Source organism: Crassostrea angulata, chromosome 6 (assembly GCF_025612915.1).
Source record: "Crassostrea angulata isolate pt1a10 chromosome 6, ASM2561291v2, whole genome shotgun sequence".
NCBI classification, from domain to species: Eukaryota; Metazoa; Mollusca; class Bivalvia; order Ostreida; family Ostreidae; genus Magallana; species Magallana angulata.
In genome coordinates, this window is record NC_069116.1 from 20,107,908 (window position 1) to 20,132,460 (window position 24,553).

General features: G+C 34.3%; 1 protein-coding gene across 3 annotated transcripts in view; it reads left to right on the forward strand.

Annotated features, from left to right (window-relative positions):
- The window catches only part of LOC128190777 (probable G-protein coupled receptor 139), a 36,156-nt gene extending 18,845 nt beyond the window's left edge, over positions 1-17,311 (forward strand). For all 3 annotated transcript variants that reach the window (XM_052862969.1, XM_052862967.1, XM_052862968.1), the window contains exon 3: positions 15,181-17,311. In XM_052862969.1, coding sequence (XP_052718929.1) covers positions 15,187-16,332 — 1,146 coding nt within the window. In that variant the 5' untranslated portion in view covers positions 15,181-15,186 and the 3' untranslated portion in view covers positions 16,333-17,311. The remainder of the gene's footprint in view (positions 1-15,180) is intronic.
- The last annotated feature ends 7,242 nt before the right edge of the window (positions 17,312-24,553 follow it).

The window sequence follows — 24,553 nt, forward strand, 5'->3', positions numbered from 1 at the left end:
GTGCTGTAAAATGGTGATAGACAGATAAACTGTTTTTGTCTGGCACTATGTGATTTTGTTTGCATATGGCGAAGCGCCTCGTCACGTTTTTAAAGATTTCGAAGGTGTTGTTAATATCCTGCGGTATTAATTTTGAACCATTTCTTAAACTTTAAGGCTAGTCCACCTTATTGATGTGTTCGTTATTCATAGGTTTATTGATAACAACATTCTTAATCGAAATTGTATTAGAAGTTAAAGGTATACGTGGCGTATTTGGAGAAAATTTTTTGACATGAGTTTTAGTAAAAATATACATCATGCTTTTTATAATTAGACGTTTCACAAACTCTAGGCCCGTAAAACATGTTCTTTTTTTTAAGTTATTTGTCTCTAAGTTTTGCTACACATCTGATGAATATTAATGTGATCGGCCATTTGTAACGCCACTGCACATGAGTGCGGGAAAACCTAGTATTGAAAACACGATGGAAGAACAGTTTGTTTACAAATTAGAATCACGTTTTCCATGTCTTAAATTAGATAATTCTTATATCAGATGATACCCGAAGCATTATCATACCATTATTATCATTATTCATTAATATAGAACGATATAAAATGCTAATTATGTGTAAAAAAGATGAAACACTATTTTAGCATCAACGACACGGTAAAATGAGTGAATACCCCTCCAACTGAGGGATGCATGTACTGAGAGTGTTTATTTATTCATTATTATGTTTATTAAGGTCTTCCGTTTCCAACGGAAGACCTTATTGTTTTCGTTCGGTTTCTTTTTCCCTATTATTAAGGTCTTCCGTTTTCCAACGGAAGACCTTATTGTTTTCGTTCGGTTTCTTTTTCCCTATTCTTTTTTTTTCTTACATATTTTGTGTACACGATTTCTCAGAAACTACTCGGCCGATTTACATGAAACTTTCAGATCTGATAGATATTTCTCTGAACCTTATTGGAAATTTATTTTAATGTCGACGTCACTTCCGGTTTAGAGATATTAGCAATTTTACAATTTTTAAAGGGTCGGCTTGTCCACGAAGGTTCTCATAAACTAAAAAAGATATTGAGTTCAAAATTTCAGGAATGATAGTCAAAAGAATGTAGATATGTAATAGGGTAATTTTAATTTTTCAGCGCGAAAAGCGCCGAAGCTCGGTAGGGCTCAAAAATGGGATATAAAAAGCGTTGTGATTTTGCATGGTTTTCTTAGTTTATTTTTTTTCCTGAAAATATTTCGTTAAGACATGTAGAACAAAAAAGATTTATGTTTAAAAGATCTTTCATTTGACATCAAGAAAAAGGGGCTGGCTCCTCGAATTAGGGACATAGAGTTCTTGAAAGTTATCGCTTCATAACTCAAAAGCGGTAAAGATTTCAATATGGCTGTCGCTGCAAAAGTTGTTCATTATGATCTTATTAATGTCGTTACAAAAATATTTTGTTCGGGTATTGCGTAATATGTGTGTAAAAAGCTAGACTTGTTACCATGTATTTGCGTTTTATTTGGCAAATAAACGGGGTATTTGTGCGTATAACGGACATAAAGGGTACCAGTTTACATCACGGAAATTGTTTGAACATTTAAGTTATTTTCTAGTAAAACACATTATAAATAAAAGAACCTCTTCTATGCAATGCATTTGAGTCGCATTTAAAAATCTAGCTGGATTTCGAGCTGTGTGTGTGAACAATTACGTATCCGATCCCTTGCCCGCGGCCGAGAAAATAGGTCGCGGCTTGACTAGCGAGCGGTCTGCCGTTACCTAATACACAAGGTTTGCGTCTTGCTGTAATGCACACATGGGTTTATTTATGTAGCTGCAAACTCAAAAGTTCCGATTTTAACGACTTTATTTAATAGTAAATAAAAAAGATTATACCTACTACCATCTTACATTCAATAAGTGTTTAAACACTTTAATTCTTTTCTAGGGAAACACGTTATGAGTAAAAGAACTGCTTCTTTGCAATGCATTTGAGTCGCATTTAAAATCTAGCTGGATTCCGAGCTGCATGTATGTAAACAATTGTTTGAATCCGATCCCTTGCCCACGATCTAGGAAAAAGGTCGCGGCTTGACTACCGAGCGGTCAACCGTTATCCAATACACAAAATCTGCGCCCTGCTGTAATGCACTCATGGGTTTATTTATGTAGCTGCAAACACAACGAATTCCGATTTTAACGATATTCAAAGAGTAAATGAGAGAAGATCATGTCATTACCTACGAAGTAATGCTGTTTTGGCCTCTTAGTTAAAAATAAATAGATAGTACATGTATGACTGTCAATGAAAAAATGCGTGCATTGTTATCTTTTCTATGTCATGAGATATTGTGGAAAATAAAATTCAGTTATCAAACTGAAAACATTTCAGTTATCAAACTGAAAACATTTCAAATCCATCACGTTTAATGTACAATGTACATTTACAAAACACGGGCGGGGAGACGCCGCGCAAGTGGACAACCGATTTGCGGTGGTCTAGGACACATGCTTCTCCTGTTTACATGTACACGTTATCACACATTGATTCGTTTTTAAATCATTTCAATTTTCAATTATTTTGTTTAACGATGTATCAAACTATTGATTTAAATCACAGTTCAAAAAAAGAAAAAGAAAAAAAAAAGTCATCAATGATTATAATACAACGTTTTACAGTCGTACGAGTTGAAATGTATATACATTCATGTATAAATATATATGTCCATTTCTGACATTTTGCTGCTGAGAATTTAATGGAATACACTACTCATTTCAACAAAAAAAAAAGCGCGATATTCACAACATGATTATTCCAATCGCACATCTTAAGTATTTGCAATCTGCAATTCATTTGGCTAACAAAATATTGGATTTTTTTATGAGAGAGAGAGAGAGAGAGAGAGAGAGAGAGAGAGAGAGCAAGCATGAATTAAGCATGGTGTAGTTAGTAAAAGTTGAAATATATTCATAAAAAGCGTTTTAATTTTATCCTCCGAATATTTGGGTGTATTCATCCTGCATGTTTAGCATCGATAATAAACAGCGTAAACTTAAAAACTAATAATCAACAAATGTACAATGCTTTAATTTTGTTTTTTTTAATAGTCATGCTGAATATTTTATGTTATGATAGATCATATAAAAAGGACATATGTCAGTGTCGTAACACAATCATACTAGCTACGTAAGGAGCCAGTTTAATTACGAGGCGAAATAACTTGAATCCCTTTTATGTCGTTTATTTTAAAAATAAATTTGTACATTGTACAGCAAAACTTGTCTACTCCGGCGGAGGTTGTTCTAAAAAAAATGGCCGGATTAGGCAACGTCCGATTTAGAGGACATTGTTGCACATTAACGATAGTATTAAATGCAGTAGGTCTTGATTGCAAAATTTTCAGTTCTTTTGAAATATATTATATTTCATCGATTTTATTTACGGTATCAATTTTCATTTTTTTTTTTTTTGGAAAACCCAGGCAATAAATCCATAACGAAATACATACGATAGAAATACTTTTTTCGATCAAATCATCGCTATTTGAAATATTTAAAACATCCGATAAACCTGAAAAGTACATGGTTTACCGGAAATTGTTAAACAAACATTAACAAGTCAACAGGTGGCTGAAATGCCCAATGGCGAAATATAAATGAAAAATTAAAAATGATAAATTAAAAAAAAAATGAAGCATTTTAACAGAAAAATATGCAACTTTGTTCGTGTAGCCAATACTAGCCATACAAGGGGGTAACAAACGATATCGACAGTCTTAACCCCGCAGTATCCTGAATCAAGGCCTGAAAAAAATGGGGTGAACTATTATCTAATTTTGGCCAAAAAATGCGTATTTTATATAACAAAACTTAACGGTATAAACTGAAATCCGTTGCTAGTTTGGACTTATATTCACAGTTGTTTAAATCAATAGCAACGACAGAAAAATTGTTCGATAAGTTAATTGAGCATTAACTATCTCGCAGAAGGCCGATCGATCGATAAGTGGCCGGACTACGGGAGATAACTCTTACTAATTATCAGCAGTCAGGGTTTTTTTTCATCGCACCGGTTTACAGAATAGACAGGATCCGGATTGCACAACATTTTTTAAACAAAAACGAGAGGAAAATGTCAAGGGGCTGTATAATGTTGTCGGATTTGACAGCATTCCGGAATACACAATATCCGGATTCAACGAGTTTCAAATCTACATAATTTTTTTTTCATCGACTATTACCGTATAGCTTAATTGACCGGGAAAACTACTGCAACATATATTATTGCACATATACTTAGCAAAATCATCGTTTAAAAGCGTAAATTATTTGATTGAAAATCGGACCAAGCAGCTTTAACATTAAGATTTATATGTGTAAGACACTGTAATGTTTTAAGGTCTTCCGTTTCCAACGGAAGACCTTATAGTGATTGTAATGTTTCTTTTTATTAAGGTCTTCTGTTTTCCAACCGATTTTCGTGAAACTTTCAGATCTAATAGATATTAATCCGAACTTAATCTACATTTTTTTTAATTTTGATTATGTCATTTCCGTTCTAGAGAAAATGACGTATTAGCGATTTTCAGAGGGTCGGCTTGTCCAGGGATCTTCTCCCAAACAGTAAAAGATATTGAGTTCAAACTTTCAGGGATTGTAGACAAGAGATTGTAGATGTGCATAAAGATGTTCATATTTGTCATGCTCAAAAGGCGTTAAAGCTCGACAAACGTCGTAATTTTCACGGTTTTGTTAACACATGTAATGCAAAAAAGTATATATTTACAAGACCTTTCATTTGATATCAAGATAAAGGGGCTGGCCCCTAAAATTAGGGGACCAAAGGGCTCTAAAGTCTTTCATCTGTAGCCCTTTACTGAGGGATATTTTGTGAACAGTTATAGAAGCAAATATGTTTATTTTACAGTTATGTATCCAAGCAATGTAATGATTTATCATGTGTTATGTAACTAGGGGTTTTTAGGGGCCAACATTCCAGAATTTTGATTACCAATATCTCAGAAAGGAAAAATATTTTGAAATGCAGTATAGAAGAAAAGATACTAAGAATGATGTACTTAATAATATGCAATTTTCAAAATTTCGTTAAACGGCCCTTATAAGGAGTTAAGGGATCAGCCCCTAAAACGTTCTTTCCTATATATCTCAAGAACGGTAACACATTTTTAAACAGTTGTTGAACAAAATGTGTTGAGATTTAAATGATTTATTTCATATCAAGAAAAACGGGCTGGTCCCTCAAATTAGGGAACTAAAGGGCTCTAAAATCTTTCATCAGTAGCTCTTTACTGAGGGAAATTTAATGAAAGGCTATAGAAGCAAATATGTTTATCTCACAGTTATGTATCCAAGTAATGTAATGATTTATTCATGTGTTATGTAATAAGGATTTTTTAGGGGTCAAGAGTCCATAAACTATGACCACTAAAAAAGGAAAATATTTTGAAATGCAGTATAGATGAAAAGATGCTCAAATTGATGTACTTTACAAAATGCAACCTTCAAAATTTAGTTCAGCGGCTCCAATACAGAGATAAGGGACTGGCCCCTAAAACTTTATTTTTCTCAGATATCTCTAGAACGGTGACGAGTTTCTAAACAGTTGTTGAACAAAACTCTTATCCCTGAAACAAAATAGTATCTGGCCCTTAGAATGTAGACCCTGTTTTTCTATTCTAAATCATGTTTAGCTGTTTAATAGCAAAATCAAGATCGAACATATATCTCAAATTCAAAAATCAGACGGAAGACCTCCTCGTTGCTCGCAACGAGATCGTGTCTAGTTATCATTATTTTTCTTTTTTTTCTTACAAATTTTGTGCACGCCATTTCTCAGAAACGGCTCGACCGATTTCCATGAAACTTTCAGATCTGATAGATACTGATCTGAACCTTATAGGTTTTCGATTTTATTGATGACGTCCCTTCCGTTTTAGAGAAACTGACGTTTTAGCGATTTTCAGAGGGGTTGCTTGTCCCTCTAAGTTCTCCTAAACTATAAAAGATATTGAGTTCAAACTTTCAGGGTTAGTAGACGAAAGATTGTAGATTTGCAATTTAATTTTCATTTTGATCTAGGTTTAAAGGCGCCGAAGCTCGCCTGGACCCGAAAATTGAGATGGAAAAAACGTCGTAATTTTTCGTGTTTTTTTTTAATTATCTCTTTTCTGAAAAATATTTTGTTAAGACATGTATGTAAAAATAGTTTCTACTTACATGACCTTTCTTTTAAAATCAAGAAAAAGGGGCTGGCCCCTCAAATAAAGGGACCAAAGGGCTCGAAAGTCTTTAATCTGTAGCCCTTTACTGAACGATATTTTGTGAAATGTTATAGAAGCGAATATGTTCATCTTACAGTTATGAATCCAAGCAATGTAATGATTTTCCATGTGTTACGTAATTAAGGGTTTTTAGGGGCCGAAAGTCCAAAATTTCGATCACCCATATCTCGGAAAGGAAAAATATTTTGAAATGCAGTATAGAAGAAAAGTTGTTCAAAATGATGTTCTTAACAATATGCAACCTTCAAAATTTCGTTAAACGGCCCCTTTAAGGAGATAAGGGATCGGCCCCTAAAACCTTCTTTCTCATATATCTCCAGAACGGTAACAGATTTCTAAACACTTGTTGAACAAAATGTGTTTAGAATTCAGTGACCTTTTATTTGATATCAAGAAAAAAGGGCTGGCCCCTTAGATTAGGGATCCAAAGGGCTCGAAAGTCTATTATCTATAGCCCTTTACTGAGAGATATTTTGTAAAATATTATAAAAGGAAATGTGTTTATCTTACAGTAATGTATCCAAGCAATGTAATGATTTTCTCATGTGTTACGTAATTAAGGGTTTTTAGGGGTCGAAAGTCCAAAATTTCGATCACCCATATCTCAGAAAGGAAAAATATATTGAAATGCAATACAGAGGAGAAGTTGTTCAAATTAATGTTCTTTACAATATGCAACCTTCAAATTTTCGTTAAACGGCCCTTATAAGGAGATAAGGGATCGGCCCCTAAAACCTTCTTTCTAATATATCTCCAGAACGGTAACGATTTTCTGAACACTTGTTGAACAAAATTTGTTTAGAATTAAATAACCCTTCATTTAATATCAAGAAAAAGGGGCTGGCCCCTAAAATTAGGGGACCAAAGGGCTCTAAAGTCTTTAATCTGTAGCCCTTTACTGTAACATATTATGTGAAAGGCTATAGAAGCAAATATGTTTATCTCACAGTTATGTATCCAAGCAATGTAATGATTTTATTATGTGTTACGTAATGAAGGGTTTTTAGGGGCCAAAAGTCCAAAATTTCTGTCCCCCATATCTCAGAAAGGAAAAATATTTTGTAATGCAATACAGAAAAAAAGTTGTTTAAATTAATGTTTTAAACAATATGCAACCTTCAAAATTTCGTTAAACGGCCCCTATAAGGAGATAAGGGATCGGCCCCTAAAACCTTCTTTTTCATAAATCTCCAGAACGGTATCGGTTTTCTAAACACTTGTTGAACAAAATTTGTTTAGAATTAAATGACCTGTCATTTAATATCAAGAAAAAAGGGGCTGGCCCCTCAAATAAGGGGACCAAAGGGCTATAAGTCTTTAATCTGTAGCCCTTTTCTGAGAGTTATTTTGTGAAAGGCTATAGAAGCAAATATGTTTATCTCACAGTTATGTATTCAAGCAATGTAATGATTTTATCATGTGTTACTGAATTATGGGTTTTTAGGGGCCAAAAATCCAGAATTTCGATCACCCATATCTCAGAAAGGAAAAATATATTGAAATGCAATACAAAAAAAAAATTGTTCAAAATGATTTACTAAACAATATGCAACCTTCAAATTTTCGTAAACGGTCCCTATAAGGAGATAAAGAATCAGCCCCTTAAAACTTCTTTCTCATGTTTCTCCAGACGGTAACGAATTTTTAAACACTTGTTGACAAAATGTGTTCAGAATTAAATGACCTTTCATTTAATATCAAGAAACCTTTTTCTTGATATTAAATGAAAGGTCCCTTAAATTAGGGGATCAAAGGGCTCTAAAAAATTTATCTATAGCCCTTTAATGAGAGCCATCTTGTGAAAGGTTATTAAAGCTAGATTAGGTATAATACGTTTATATATCCTTAAAATATAATGATTTTCTCTTGTGTTACCCAATTAGGGTTTTTTTGGGACCAGATGTCAACAAGTTTAATCTTTTCAATCTTCATTGGAAGAAATGCAAGTATTTTAAAAAGCAATGTAATAGAACTTATAAAAAGCGATACAATAAAGCATTAGTAGTTCACTCCTTTTTCCATATCATGTTTTGTTGTCAAAAATCATAGTTGATGATGTCATATTTTTTCTAAAAATCGGACGGAAGACCTCCTCGTTGCTCGCAACAAGATCGTATCTAGTTATTATTATTGTCATTATTTATGTTTATTTCTATTCTTTATTAAAAAATTTCTCTAAAGGAAAATCCACTTGTGGTACATAATTAATAAAGTAAAGACATGGAACACATGGAGCACGAACCTGAACCTGACTAACAAAACCCCTACAACTTCATGATAAAAACTTTAGTTTAATTCGGCTTTTATTCCTATTCCATCAATCTACATGGTCTCCGATGAAAGTCTTCCCTTTGTTCCTATCCTTGTCAGTCTGTCTCTTTTTACTTTCTTGACCAAATCTGTCAAACTTAACGGTATTACAGGTATACCAATCATTCTCTTCGACGCCATTGTTGTTGTGATAGACTGAGCGTGGTATCACGTGGCCGATTTAAAGCGGGGTTTATTCAAATGCTCTATTTATCGTGGACTCGAAAATAATTATAAAAACTAGATCTCGTTACGAGTAACGAGTAGGTCTTCCTGCCGATTTGGTTTTTTATGATACGATGAAACATCGATACTGTCTGCCAAATCTGTAATCTTTTTGAAACTAAGTTTTTTGTCTCGGACCGGAAATGGACGAACGGAAGTCAATGATGCAAATAATAGCTTGTATTTCTTGTGCATTTGCCTAGTGTACATCACTGTTTGTCAGGCTAGATGAAATACCCAAGAAAGTCTGTTTAACTTGTTAAAAACATGAATTTTTTTTAACCCTTCCGGTGTGTACTGGAAGTGACAGTTGACAAAATAAAACCCATTTAACACATTTTCAATCAATTGTCTATCATTCATAAAAGGTTCGTGTCTCAATCACTTACTGTGAGTAAATTCTTGCGGGTATCAAATTTGTAGAAAGGAAAGCTACCAAAGATATTTGATATATCTCACTTAAGTAGAATATGTTTGCTTATATAACATTGTATAGGTAACATAGATAAGATTTTATACTGATATATTCATTCCTTGTAAAATAAATAAAATAAGGAAAATAATTTTTAAGTGCTTCCAAAATAATGTAAAGACATATACATATATAGGACTATCATCCCACAAAGTTTAGTAGTTCAAGTCGTCACCGTTTTTGAGATCTCTTGGAGTCAAGTTTTTTTTTTGTCTAGGGACAAGAAACGGACAAACGGAAGTGCTCAGTAAAAATAAAAAATAGTATTTCTTAAACACTGAGTAACTGTACTTTATTGTTTATAAATTTTACTAAAATTGACAACCAGAGGTGACGATTGATAAAATAGAAACGGTTAAATGCATTTGCTATCAAATGTCTATCATCAATGTAAGTTTGGTGTCTTAATCACTTGCACTTTCTATGATCTCGCGGGTAAAACATTTGTTTAAAAAAGACTATCTGAGATATATGAGATATCTCACCGGAAGTAGATTTTTTTTGTTTATTTAACATCGGATAGATGACATATGTAATAATTTATACTTGTATTTCAATTCTATGTTAAAATAAATTAAATTTGTAAAATTTTAAATTGTTTCAGTGACGACCGGAAGTTATGACGAACAAAAAAAATAGTTCAAAGACATCTACAAATATAGATCTAAAATCCTACAAAGCCTGAATGCTCAGGTTCTTATCATTTTTGAGATATCAATGTCACAATCTTTTTGTCGTGGGACAGGAAACGGACGACAGGAAACAAATTTTGAAAAAAATTAAAAGAAATTTCGAGATATTATCATTTTCTATTATCTCTGCAAATTTCAAGAAAATCTATTGAGCCTTTTTTTAAATCTTGTAACCAATAAAAAAAGGGGGGGGGGTCAAAATTCCCAGCCAATTTTCTCGCCAAGGCGAGCTCCAAGTAATGGCACCACTGGCGTAAAACAACATAATAGTGCACAACTTTAAACTATAGTTTACCCATCCTGAAAATTTCGTATTCATATCTCTGATAATTTCTGAGATCAACTTTGCACAAAATAGGTCGTAAAAAAATTAGAAAATCGGTACCGTAAGTGACAATTTCAAAAATGTTCTAAAATTATGACCTCTGGCAATCATCTGTGGAAAAATGGTCAAAATAGTTTCTGTGAAATCGCGTGCACAAGATTTATGGAAAAAATAAGAAGAAGAAACAGTACGAAAACAATAAGGTCTTCCGTTGGAAACGGTAGACCTTAATTATTTATTAATTTCTATATCTTGTTAACCCGGTTGATATAAACTGCGTAATTTTCTGTGAAGATATATCTTTATATAACATATTTAAAAAAATAAATAAATAAAATATTTCTTACCATGAAAAAAAATACGCCACATATACCTTTAAGGTACCTCACTACACCTTGAAATAGTTAATCAAATCAGCAGAAAATTACTTGATTATGATAGAAAGCATGATGGATAAGTAGTATATATGTCAAATAGGCGAACAAATTTGCAATTTTAGATGAAAATGATATTTTCAAAAATTTCATTCAGTAAGCATAAACAAAAGCCCCATGTGGATTCGAACTCATGACCTGCGGTTCACAAGACTGATACTTTAACCACTGAGCTATGACGATATACATCTGAAGCGATTGATACAAACGATTTAACAAAACATTTAAATCGCCATCTTGTGACGTATGTTTGTTGTAATTACGATTGAGTTCAAATTAACTAGAGTCTTTGTTAAATTTAAGTGCCAAAACTTTGAAACGTTTGTCATTCCTTACATGCATGTTTAGCGATTCTTCATGTAGGAGGTCATAGTTCTTTTGTTTCATTCACAGGAAAATTAAGAGAGGTGAACTTAACACACATATACTGGCGTGCGACCAGTTCTCGCCGAGTACCATTTCTCGCCAGTACATTGTGACGTCATTTTATCAACATATAAAATTATAGACGAAAAATGACGTCACAATGTACTGGCGAGAAATGGTACTCGGCGAGAACTGGTCGCACGCCAGTAGAGTAAAACTAATGAATAATTTTCAAAAATATATGTCGAGTAATAATTTTTTTTTATCAAAATGACAACTGCATTTAACAAAGCTTAACACCGCTCATACACTCGTGCAATAATCCTTTGGTGCTCTCAGATTTTCTACATTTATTTCTTGTTTATGTTCAATTTCTGTTTGAAAATAATGCATTGACCTGTATATTTGATTTTGGAATTCTCCTGGCTTGGAAAAGTACGTAAAAATTTAATAATTTTATCGAGATCAAGTAACCTGGCGATATAAGATATCCGTGTACACAGGTAAAATCTCTACAGTGAAATGCTTTCAACTGCTTAGGGGAATGTGAGGCCACCAAAATGTTGTCAAAATATAAAAAACAAAAGATATTGTTTTTATGCAAATTACACATACAAGAGCAAAACAATGCTTTTTAAAGGGGCATAGTCACGATTTTTGTCAAAAATTATTTTTTCGATTTTAATATTTACAATGCTTCAGTAAGGCATTTTTAATAGGCAACCAAATTTGAGTGTCATTTGTTGATTTATAAGCGCGTTACAGAGCTTACAATTCTTTGCTATGTAAACAAAGCTTTTCTTTACATTTAAATGTTGAAGAAAAAAAAACAGTTTAAGACCTGAAATGAATGTTTTAATCGTTAGGAACTGTTTATTTGTGCTTAAAATGAATAAAAAGATAGAAAAATCAGCTTGAAAAAGATTATTTACAGGTATATTGAACCTATGTAAACAAAAACAGGGCACGAGCCTTGTTTACATGACGAAGAATTGTGAGCCCTGTATCTTGCTTAACACTCATCGACTGGCACCCAAATTTCATCTGATCATTAGAAGTGCATTCCTAAAGCATTGTAAATAATAAAAACAGAAATATATAATTTGACCAAAATCGTGACCATGTCCCTTTAACCGATTAGAACTGTGCAGCTTCTGACTAAAATTCAAAATTTAAAAATCTGAGGAGAAAAAATATGAAAGTCATTAATGTCCACTCTACAACCATTTGTTGAGAAAAGGGTATATACCTGCTTATTTAAGTTTAAACTTTCTCTCAAAGAAGGGTACCCTTCTAAAAACGGGTTTCAAAAACCATCCTTCGCACGATATATTTTTGTCTGTGTCAATGGGAAGCTATATTTACGTCGAAAATTATATGTGTATATTTTTACGAGGACAATTAATTTTTTGGACCGCTATTCTTCTTAAAAAAGAATTAAACTTAATTTATAATTATAGAATTGAAAAAGAAAACTTGAAACTTGAACAGAGATGTTTGTCACATTCAACACCGATTTTTTTTTTACCGCAAATGTAACTTCAATGTGTCTCCATAGACACAGGAGTTCTAAGTATAGACTGGATTTTTCTTGTTCTAAAAATAGATCCAATGCCGACTAATAAAAAAAGGGTTCACTATTTTGAGGCAAAGTAACTACCATCATGTGCAAGTATCAGCCTTTCTCTCAACAAATGGTTGTCGAGGACACAATAGAACTACTTTCTTATTTTTCAAATTTTTAAACCTTCAAAATAAGTCTACAGCTGCGCAGTTCTACAGCTGTTCTACACTGTAGGTAATTAAAGAAGAATTGTTCTGTTCTTTTATGAGTAATTTGCATACAAAACAACTTGCAGAACCTCATATTTATTTCATTTTTGTCGTTTGACAACATTTTTTGCTAGTTTTGGACAGAAACAAACAACTTCAAGGAATGTTTACATTATTATTTTCCTATGTACTAGATGGCTGCATACACCTTTAAACACTGTTAAAAGTCTGTGGCTTATATTGTAAGATTGTGGGGATGTCGGCGGTGTTTCAAGAGAAATATAGCAGCAATGCCTTTTACGAGTTGTATTCAGCTTAAAGGTTTGTTAGATGAAATTGTATGGATTATTTCGTGATCGATCTAAACTTTGTTACAATGGAAACAAACTCCATGCAATGACTAATGCGAGACTTCAAATTCATGGAGTTGACATTCCATCTTTTTGCCGAGTTCCTATATGGGGTTCAAATTAGAAGAATTTTTTTAAAAACCTGTAACATTATTTTTGCGAGATTCTTTACTTTCTGTTTTATACCCGCATAGAACACTTTATATCAAGCAGATATTTCTATTTCTATGTAATAGCAACTTAATTATTGAAATACATGTAATTTAACTAACTTGAGAGTTAAACTCCCAGGAATACATGAGAGAGAGAGAGAGAGAGAGAGAGAGAGAAGCTTTATACCGACATTTCGTTTTTAAAATAAAGGGAATTCAATTAAAAATAATTCAAATACTATCTACAAAAGCAAAGAGGCTTATCATAACACGTACTAGCATTTTAGTTTTAGATCGTCCCCTTCAAGACATTATTTAAAAGAGGACCCTTCCTCACAACCTTAACAGGAAATTATGAACCTTTAGTCAGTATTGAGGAGAGAGGAAACATCAGAAACAAAAATATTTTATGGTTGAAGTTCTATATCTGCGGGACGAGGATTACACTATGAGCCAGAATTTTTATAAGATATGATAAACTCATCAATGAGAATTCTCAAGTTTTACATCATAAAACCAAAAACAGGTTTTGAAATTTTTGGAAACTTTTAAATTGTAAATGCCCCTGCGGGATTCGAGCTCTTGGCTTACTGGCTCCAACCCATTGCGCTGCGATGTTAGGTAGCATTTTTGGAAGAAAATCAGCTATAAAATTTTACTTGATTTTATTGTCTATTTTTATAGAAAGTACGTCACAATATAAAAGTGGTCCATACCACCTAAAGATACGATTTAATTTTTTTACATTTTCATAGCATTTAATTTTATTATTTTTTTTCATTTAATTGAATTATAAAATCAACATCATTGAGTCCGCCAATGGGAGGGGAAAGTGCCTTAAATTGGAGAACATTGATTAGGTTGATAACAGTCTGGCAAAGCAAACAAAAATTAAGATACTTTCTTTGAGCCCCTTTTTACTTTAATCTAATTTTCCATACGCATAGCTTTGGCCAACAATTGATTTCTTTTAATTATAAAATAGACAGATTTTTTTTACCTGTTCTAAACCCTATGATATATGAAATATTGATAATATAAGCTTGACTGACAAAAATGTCAAAATATGAAGCGAAAAATATGTAGCTGGTTTCTTAACTCTGTGACGACACCTACAAATATTAGCAGAGCTTATATTGAGTTTGCGTGGTTGATATCTTGCTCTCAAATCAATGTTATTACCAAAATAATAATTCGATATCTTCTTGTCATATTAATCTAAATGAAAACCTGTCTTCCCATGGTAAGCTTAATTGAAAATCTCATGACCAAACAGAATATCGGTAGTTACATATCAATAACTGCAATTGATGAGTTCTGAATGAGTAGTGTTCTATTGCGTTTGAAGATGAATCAATGAGAAAGATATAGAAAGTGTTCCATTATGCGACTTCAGAGACCTTGAAAGTGGTCAGTAAATGAAGAAAAACGAGTGGCCCTTTGTCTTAATGATATTGTGGTGAAAATGCGCTGGTCACAGTTATTGGATTTTGACATGAATATTATTCCCAACCACTGAGTAAAAGCGACAACTGAAAGGCAAGGCTAATTTTATCACCTTTCTGTCTCGACGGAAAAAAGTCATCAGAGTGTTTTTGTCGTTGGATTTTTTTTTTTACGATAAGATAGCTTCTTTTTATTATAGTTAATATCAATAGCAAAACATTACATCAATTCTACAGACAAGTGTTTTGTAATCCATTTCAGAATTATTCTTCCTAATAGATGTTCTGCTGAAAATTTAAGGCTGAAATTATTGCTGTCTGATATAATAACCCATTTTTTAAATTTACAGGGAAGGATGAACTGTAGCTATTGGATTGAATTCTGTGTGAGACCCAGTAACAATTGTACTTTCTTGGATTTGTACCTAATAGATCAACAGTGCATTAACAAGAGCGTTGACGAAATTTCTCAACAGTCCGCCTCTCTATACTTGCAGCCTGCATACAAACTTAAACAGAATTTGATTCTATACGTGTCTCCTGTTCTTCTTGTGTTTGGAATTATAGGAAATTTACTGTCTTTTATTGTTTTAAATGGACAAACGAAGAAAATGTCAACATACTCTTATCTAAGCGCTTTAGCCATAATGGATTTAGCTGTGCTCATCGTTGGTTTACTGCGTTTATGGGTGGCTGAAATCACCGGTAGTAGTATAAACGATGTCTCAGATGTCACGTGCAAGCTCGTGCAGTTTCTGGGATACGTGTGCAGTGATTCGTCGGTGTGGCTAATTGTGACCGTTACTACAGAACGTTACATAGCAGTATGTCATCCTCTTAAAACGCAAATGCTTTGCAAAACGGAAAGGGCATGGAAAATTTCTTTAATACCCATCTTAGTTATCTGTACTATTAACTCGCATTTCTTTTTTACTGTATCTATTCAGTATAAACCCAGTCGAACCGAGTGCGAAGCATCTCCATCTTTTGAACTACTTGTAAACAACATTTGGCCTTGGGTTGATGCTGTTATTTATTCCTTTCTACCCTTCGTCATCATTGGAATCCTTAACTGTTTCATCATTCGGAAGATTTCACAAGCTGCAAAAAGGCGTAAAGGATTTTTGCAAGTCAAACACCGTACTACGCGTGAAGTGAGACGCTACAAGTCATCTGATAGCAATAAGAAATTGACAACCATTCTCCTTTCAGTTTCTTTTACATTTTTAGTCACAGCCACGCCGATGAATATTTCTCTGATTTTTACCGCCTTCTGGAACAGAGGTCCAGGTGATGTAGAGGAGGCAGCCATGTTTCACCTCATCAAAACAATTACTGAGTTGCTTATGTATGTCAACCACTCGATCAACTTTTTTCTGTACTGTGCCACAGGACAAAAATTTCGAAGTTCGCTTGTGAAACTGATATGTTATAACCGTTTTGGCAGCTCGGGTCATGAAGAAACTGTTTTTACTTCAGACAGAAATAGACTGAATAGCTGATATCAATCTGTATCATGGTTATCTCTAGACCTCAGGATGAAAATCAAGAGTCTTGAATAATTCACCATAAAAACAACTACTTCTATATGTTCCTTTAAGTTCTAAATTTATTCACTGCAATGTATGATTTGGGAGAAATTTGTTTTGGTTTTAAATTACTTTGTCGGATATGTCGGATGCACTGAATTATTGAGATCTACACACCGTTCTTTTTTTAAATCTTAGTAAAGTATCACTAAGTATCTGTTAAGTTGTGAAAACAAAATTAGCAATTTTGATTTCAGTTATGAACTATCAAAGTTTTAATATCAAACATTGTTATACGTTCTCTCAGTCTCTCTTTAATAAAAGATAATTGGCAATTCCAATAAATTTTTGATATATGAGTTTATTTGAAAAAAAATACTGCTATTGAAGATAATTTGCAAAAGCTCAATTTCACACAATTATGCCGATTATATGCAAAGCAAATTGCGACGTCAGTGCCAAAAATATTTTATGGAGGTACATTTCCTGCACTGTTAAAAAATCAGTAAAGAAAAGTTTTTAGCAGGCCGATCTGTATTTTGCGAGACAAATAGCATTGCATTTTGTCGCCAAGCAATAATAAACAGACGTCATTATTATTAATTGTTTGCTTTAAGGATTAAATTAACTCAGGGGCGAAAAAAATTCCACTAATACGAGGCAATCGGTTTTTGGTACGCAGTTCGCAATTGAATAGCGAACTGCGTGTAGAACGCAGTTCGCAATTCAAAATTCCAAATTCATATTTGGGGCCTGAAATTTTCAGGGGCATTTACTGGTGGTATATCACTGCCACCGTGAAAATTTGGTGAAATGATCTTTTCTAGTTTTTGAGATTTTGGCTTTTTTGCAATTGAATAGTGAACGCATTCTAGAACGCAGTTCGCAATTCAAAATTTAGAATTCATATTTGGGGCCCGAAATTTTCAGGGGCATCTACTAGTGATGTATGCAATTTATGTAAGAAAATGCTAAAATAATGAACATAGCAATGTTCAACTGATAGTGTTGTCCTCATCTTCACTGATATCCATTCATTTTTATATACTTTTGAGTCGGTAAATCGGAACAGAGACTTTTTTTTTTTTGGATATAAAAGCATTGTACCCACCTGATTTTTTTCCATATTGAAATTTTCTACTTACCGGAATGTTTTTTACGACGATTTTCATTAGAAGTGCATTCATTTTATTTTCGTACCTTTCATAGTCTTGCTGCATTTGATATGTAGTCTTTCCATGCTGCTCTCATATCAGAACACTATCTCGACGACGTCTCAATTGTGTTCCAGTTTTAAAAAAAAGAGAATGGCTGTCAAAATACTTATACAGATGTTTTTTTGCCTGACTTTTTCATTTAATGCATAACCAAAAAGGGATCAGAAAGGCAAAGTGTAGGGAAAAGTTAAAGTTATTTTGAAATATCGTAGATTATTTGAATTCTTTTGAGCATACTTCTTGATTTCTAGGAATCCAACATTAGATTATTAAATTCTATACTCTTACCCAGGATATCCTCTATTCTTATTTAATTTGCTTATTTGCTCGATATTTATAAATACATTAGGGTTCAAACGATATTCATTCAAAAGTATAAAAGTATGAACAATATTCAGGATTTCTCCTTTGAAACACACTCTCTAGTTTATCAGATTTCAATACACGGCTAAAATTGTTATGCCCAAGGGGATTTTTATTGCAATAGAACCGGATGATTACGTTAAAAAAATGTGCGAGGTATTCCGAGTGACTTCCGAATGGAGAAAAGATGTCAACATTACCCATTACAAATCTCCGTAAGAAATCAGTTTTCGTTCCTATGAATTTTTCCGAGTGAAAAATGATAAAATGTAAATGAAATTTCATTTATATCAATTGCACGTCTTTTTTTCATTCAGAACGTCCAAACGCGCTGCATAATATCTTGGGTCAGACCACAGGGGCATCGCATCCGCTCTATTCTTTAACACATAAAAAAATATTATTTTTATGTCATAGAGTAGAGCGGATACAGTGCCTATATTATGAATGATATTAATTAATATGTGTGTGTGTGTGTGTGTGTGTGTGTGTGTGTGTGTGTGTTAGTGTGTGTGTGTGTCATAGAGTAGAGCGGATACGGTGCTTCTGTGGACAGACTAAAGTAATCTTTTACAGAGCGAGGTCACGATTTGAGCGACCTCATCCCTTCAGCGTTCAAATCGCTTTAATAGCGTGTAAATATTATATTATTCATGAAAATTTAAAGTTTAGATTGAACCTTTTTCACTAGTAATACCTCCTCGATGCTTGCTTAGTAAAATATATTTAGAACTTTCTTTCAATGAAGTTGTTATTGGAAAATAAAGATCAACATATTCCAGTGCGACAAAAATGAAAAACAATTTAGAACAGGTTTTGCGTCAAAAGGATGTGATCAATTTTCTACTTACCGGAAGATGTGGTCTGTTAAAATGTATTTTTTAAAAATTTTTTATGAATAATGACAATGACGAAAACCTTTATTCTCATAACTGATTTGATATGAAAGTTTTTAATAGCCGGTTTGTATAAGCATGTATATTAAAAACTCGTCCTTTCAAGCATATTTTTTTTATCTTTTAAATCACGAATATGATATAATTGTCAGATATTGGTATATTTTTTACAAAATGCATTCTCAAGCATGAAAACAAGTATAATCATATTCTTTTATTTATACGATAAAAAAACCCGCAAGCAATCTCAGATGATTATTACGGGGCGCTTTCTCCCGTACAGGACTAATACTGGGCCAACCGTGAGCTTATTCTCTTGTTGTTGGACCCAGCCTCATGAAACCTCAGACAAGCCAACACGCGTTTTAGTATTCAGACTTTTATATAGACTTTACATGAAATATACTTTTACGTGAGTTTGGTATGCATCAGCACTGAAGGTCTGATTCCAACTGCCTATAACTTACAATTCAGAATAATATATAATGAACAATGGAACAACACAATGAAGGATTAACATAATAAGTACAGATGTAAGTAAATCAATTATCAAACAGCTATTGAGTAACTCGGGACATTTTAGCAGCATGTACATAAAAGGATTAATAAGATGAAAGAAGCTTAAGTGTAAATAAACATTAACAGAAGTCAATTAAAAGATTAGCTGTCCATCACTGATTGTGCTTCAGGTGAGATTAATGCTGCGCAGAATTTATAACGTTTATAAAACAGTTGTCGAAAAGATTCATTCATCTTTTATTTCCTCCATTATGGAGATTAGAATAATACAAACAACAAGTAAATTACAGTCAACGAGTCAAAATTATAAAATGAAGATATGTATGTACATATAAGTAGTGATAAGGAATGAAATTATATGTAGGGTTGAGATCATTTACATATATTTTGAATGTAAGAAAGTTTTAAATAAGTTGATGGGGTGGGAGCTGTGAATTGAGCTACCCAAGGAGTCTGTTATAGACCGCGCAAGAAGTCACAATATGTCTTGAGTTCAATTTCCTAAACTCTATTTCCTCCGCTTGAGAAAGAACTGTCAGTGTTTGTTTTCCTAGGAGTATTAGGAAAAGGTCGTCTTCCGGAAGGCCGCTGAGTTCCGCTTCCAGGTGTACGGTAAAAGACCTTGTCAACGAGTTCCACCAATTGGAATGCTGCATTGTTAATGCCGGACAGGAGATGGTAGCGTGCGAAAATACGTCGGTAACAAAATGTCTACACAACACACAAGCTATCGAAGTCTGTAGAGGTTTGGAAGCTATGAGTTTGAAAGTAAATTTGAGGTTTTGAATTTCACTATATGAATTGATGTATTGCCACATAATAAATGGATTAGAGGTGCTGAAAACAGCATTAAAGCGAAAGAAGTCCGGATCGTATGCTGTTCGTTCGATTCGTTGTAGAGTTTGGTGCGTATAGACAGATGAGCGTACAGTCGATTTCCAGGCGGATTTTGACGGGAATGATCCATCCGAAAGCCATGTATTCAGGTAATCTGTAAGTTGATAGGTCTGGAGAAGTTGTAGGACGTCAGGAATAAAGCCCATCTGGGTCTCACTTAGGTTATACAGGAAGGAGAACAGGCGTGAGGTAAAGATCTTTTTGGGAAGGAATTCAGTGTTCATCCGGCAAAGTCTTCTTAAAAAGAGGAGTTTTCTAGTATCAATTTCTGCCTTGATTGGTAGAATGTTCATGTATTGCTCGACTATATCTGATCTGGTAGGTTTTGGTAGGTTAAAGATCTGCTTGCAGATTCCGTGTTGGAGAGAGTTAAGACGTCTTACGTTTTCTTTAGTCATGTGGTTCCAGGTTTCACACCCGTAGAGGACAGATGGTAATACTACTGACCGGTAGAGGTGAGCCATCGTCGCTGGGTTAATACGAGAAATATGTAGGTCGGACAAAGCGTAGAAGGATTTCCATCCTTTGGACCATGCGTTTGAAATTCGAGATTTCGATTTTGTATTTGAATTGATGGGTATACCTAAATGTTCATAATCTATTCCACATTGAATTTTGGATTGTCCTAAGTAAATGTCTACTTCTGCAGGTGGTTTCTGTTTTTTAGCGCGGAATGAGAGAATGGATGATTTGGATGCGTTGTATTCAAATCGCCATTTGGATGCATATATAGAGGCAGTGTCAAGCATAGATTGTAGAGCGCTTTGAGATAATGCGATGCAGGCTATGTCGTCTGCAAGGGCTGGTGAATGGTAATTTTTGTCAAATATTATTGGGTGGTTAGAATGTACTAATTGAAGTTCGTCTAGCAGGTCATTGATGAATACTAGGTATAGGAAGGAAGACAACACGCCTCCCTGTCTGACGCCTTGTTGGACTGGAAACCAGCGTGATTTAGTTTGGTGACTATAACTGCACTCTCGGTGTTATGATGACAGTCATCAATGATGTTCCATATCTTTCCTCTAATGTTAAGCTTATGCAATTTACACATGAGACCTTTCCTCCATACCGTGTCAAATGCTTTGCTTGTGTCTAGAAAGCTTATGTAAACGTTACTACCCATTTCTAGGTTGTGATACAGTGTTTCATGGAGGTTAAATGAGGCAGTAAGGCAACCTAGTTCTTTCTGAAAGCCTTGTTGTTGTAAGTTTGGAAACGGTTTACATAAGGACAGAGAGGATATTCTGATTGATAACACTTTTTCAAATATTTTGAAAATACTTGGTAGTAAGGCTACTGGACGGTAGCTGTTACAAGAGATTTTAGGCTTAGAGCCTCCTTTATGAATCGGAACGATAAGACCTCGTTTCCATTGAGGTGGGACGTAGCCGATGTTAATAATTGCATTGTACAGTTTGCATAGACATTCAACAATGAGATTGTCAGAATATAAGATATGTTCGTTTGTGATATTGTCGGCTCCTGGCGCTTTCCTTTGTTTTAAAGAGGATATGGCAGTGATGACATCATCGCTTGAGATTTGAAATATGTGATCTTTGTCAACAGAATTTATTTTGATTTGATCATACATGGAATGAATTACATGTTTAAAGTCGTTATCAAAAGAGTCGTTTTCGCTAAAACGGTAAATGTTTTCATAAAAGTCTGCAAATGCATTAGCAATTTCATTTGGTTCTGTGTGGCTTTCTCCGGCTGCATCACAAATGTCAGGATAAAATCGAGAAGATATTGGACGTCTTTGCTTAATGAGTCTCCAAAAAAGTCGCAGGTCAAGTTCAGCGGCTTCGTCTATTTCGCGATAGACAGACTGAATAAAGATTTCATATTCCTTATCGTGAGCATTTCTGAAAGCACGTTTGGCGCGTTTGTAATTACAGTAGGTATCGTGTTGCCAGCCTCTTGGTCTGCCTTCTTGCATCCATTTTCGACGCATTGCTCGTTCTGTTGCATGGAGTTCTTTAACAGCTTTTGTCCAGCCAGGCTTTGTATATGGGCTAGTTCGCGATGAAGGAATACAACATGTAGCTGAAGTAGATAGAATATCTATCAATGTTTCATTGTATACTTTAATGTCGTCATTTGACGCAATGTTGACATCGATTAGCTTTTGTAACTCGACGTTGGTGCGTCATTTATATTCCAATATGGTTTCACTACTCGCTTTGTGCCATGCTGGAAGTACAGAACAAGAGTCTTGCAAGTTTGTTCTTTTGGTATGTATTTCTAAATTGCACACGACGGGTAGGTGGTCGGATGTTGAAGATATGGATCCTTCTTCAAGAATTTCGTAGTGGCATTTAAGCTATACATGTGTCCTGGCTGAGCAATATGTAGTCTAACATAGTTTGTTTGGGAATAAATGAGAACAATTGACCAGAAACAGAAAAGTCAATAAGGGGGGTCAGAAATTTGCATCGCTCTACAAACTTGCAAAGGATGGCTGACTTGATATTGTTTGTATGTAGTTCACGAAGCAGACTAGCGTTGAAGTCGCCAGCAAAGATAACTTGTCCATACTGGGAGTAGTGATCATATAAACTGTGCATTATATCAACGGTGCATTGATAATAAGTTATGTCACTATCAGCTGGGAGATATACGCCGAATAGATAGAGAGGGGGGCTATTTTTAAGTATAATCTTAGCACCCACAATGCAGTCCGTTTGAATTCCTTCAATTTCTTTTACGGAAAATCGAAGATTCTTTCTAAATAAAAGAGATACACCACCTTTACCGTGAATTAGTTCTGGATATGGATGGTTGTAAGTCGAATCTGAGTGAAGTTTAACAACACTGAAATAATGGGGATGAATACTGTCAAAATAGGTTGTCGAGTATTTATTAAGTTTGTGTTCGGAAAATATTGCAATGTCACATTGAGTTTTATCCAGTAACGCACAGACCGGTAAAGTGGATGAGATGATGCCTGTAACATTCCACGTTACGATTTTGAGCAGTGAGGATGTTGTTGGAATCGCTATTGCTAAATGAAATGAGAGTGCTAGCAGCAGTAAACTAAGGACAATGGTTTTTATTATGCTCATTTTGATATTCTATATTTCGTCGTATTCAGTGCTCCAGTCCTCAGAAGCGCGCTGTGTTGCACATTTTTGCTCCCATTCTCGATTGCTTATTCACTTTCTACAGCGTACGCCTTCAGGCCAAAAGTTTGGGGATTCGATAATATGATCGAATTCTAGTGGGACATTAATTTTTGCGGATAGACGAGACTGGTTGTATTTGGGTTGAAATAGCATTAAATGAGTTATCTTTACACCTTTGCTTTCGATGTAATTAGCTATTCCAGATCTTGATGATTCTTTCCCTATCCCCGATAAGTAGTATCTAGCTGTCTTACGGAAAGTAACACCAACGAAAACATCCTCCTTTATTGTGGTTGTCTTCGAGTTTTGCTTGTCGTTAAGTGTAACGACGCAAGACATTCCGTCGTATTTCACCGATCCAGAGTCCGACGCCTCTCGGGATCCGCCTACTGTCACGTTACTGTTTACTGTTTTTTGTTTGTCGGAATGCGACACCCGTGGTCGAATTGTATCGTGACCATTGAGGCGAGACGGGGTAAAACCGTTATGCGGGCTGTCACTTACATGTATAGGTGAGCCGTTAGACGTCCGAGAAGGGGATTTCTTATTTTGCGGTGAGTGCGTCGGGACTTTTGAATGTGTTAGATTTAAGTCCGATGGTTCTAAGCCTTCGCGTAATTTTTTCACCTTTTCAGCAACAACTTTTTCAATGGATACTGTAGTTGATGATTGTGGCCAATCATTAGCCTGTGATGGTATCTTTTCAATTTCACTACTGCTGCTATTCACGGGACTATTATTATCAATAGTACTGGCGTAAGATTTGCATGGGCTTATTGAACTGAGTTGTTTTTGGAAGTTTATGCTAACTTTTGAGAGCCTTTTTAGTTCATCATTTGTTTTTGATTTGTAGGATTGACAGTCTTGATGATCTGTCTCCATACGTTTGAAAATATCAGACGAGAGTTTTTGAAAAGAGTCATATTTTTGTAAATTTGGCCGTTGATTCTGCATGCAAACATTCGTGATCAGACTGAAGCTGTTCAAATTGTGATTGAAGCGATTGTAGATCGGAAGTTAGAGAATTAATGGTTTTATCGTTAGAATTAACCATGCCTTCTAAGTTCGATATTCTTTCAATAAGCGATTGAATTGTTGTCCTTAATTCGACTGCATTGACTTTGTTTATTTCAGCAACGATGGGAGTGTTTTTATTTTTGCCGAAAATGTCGTT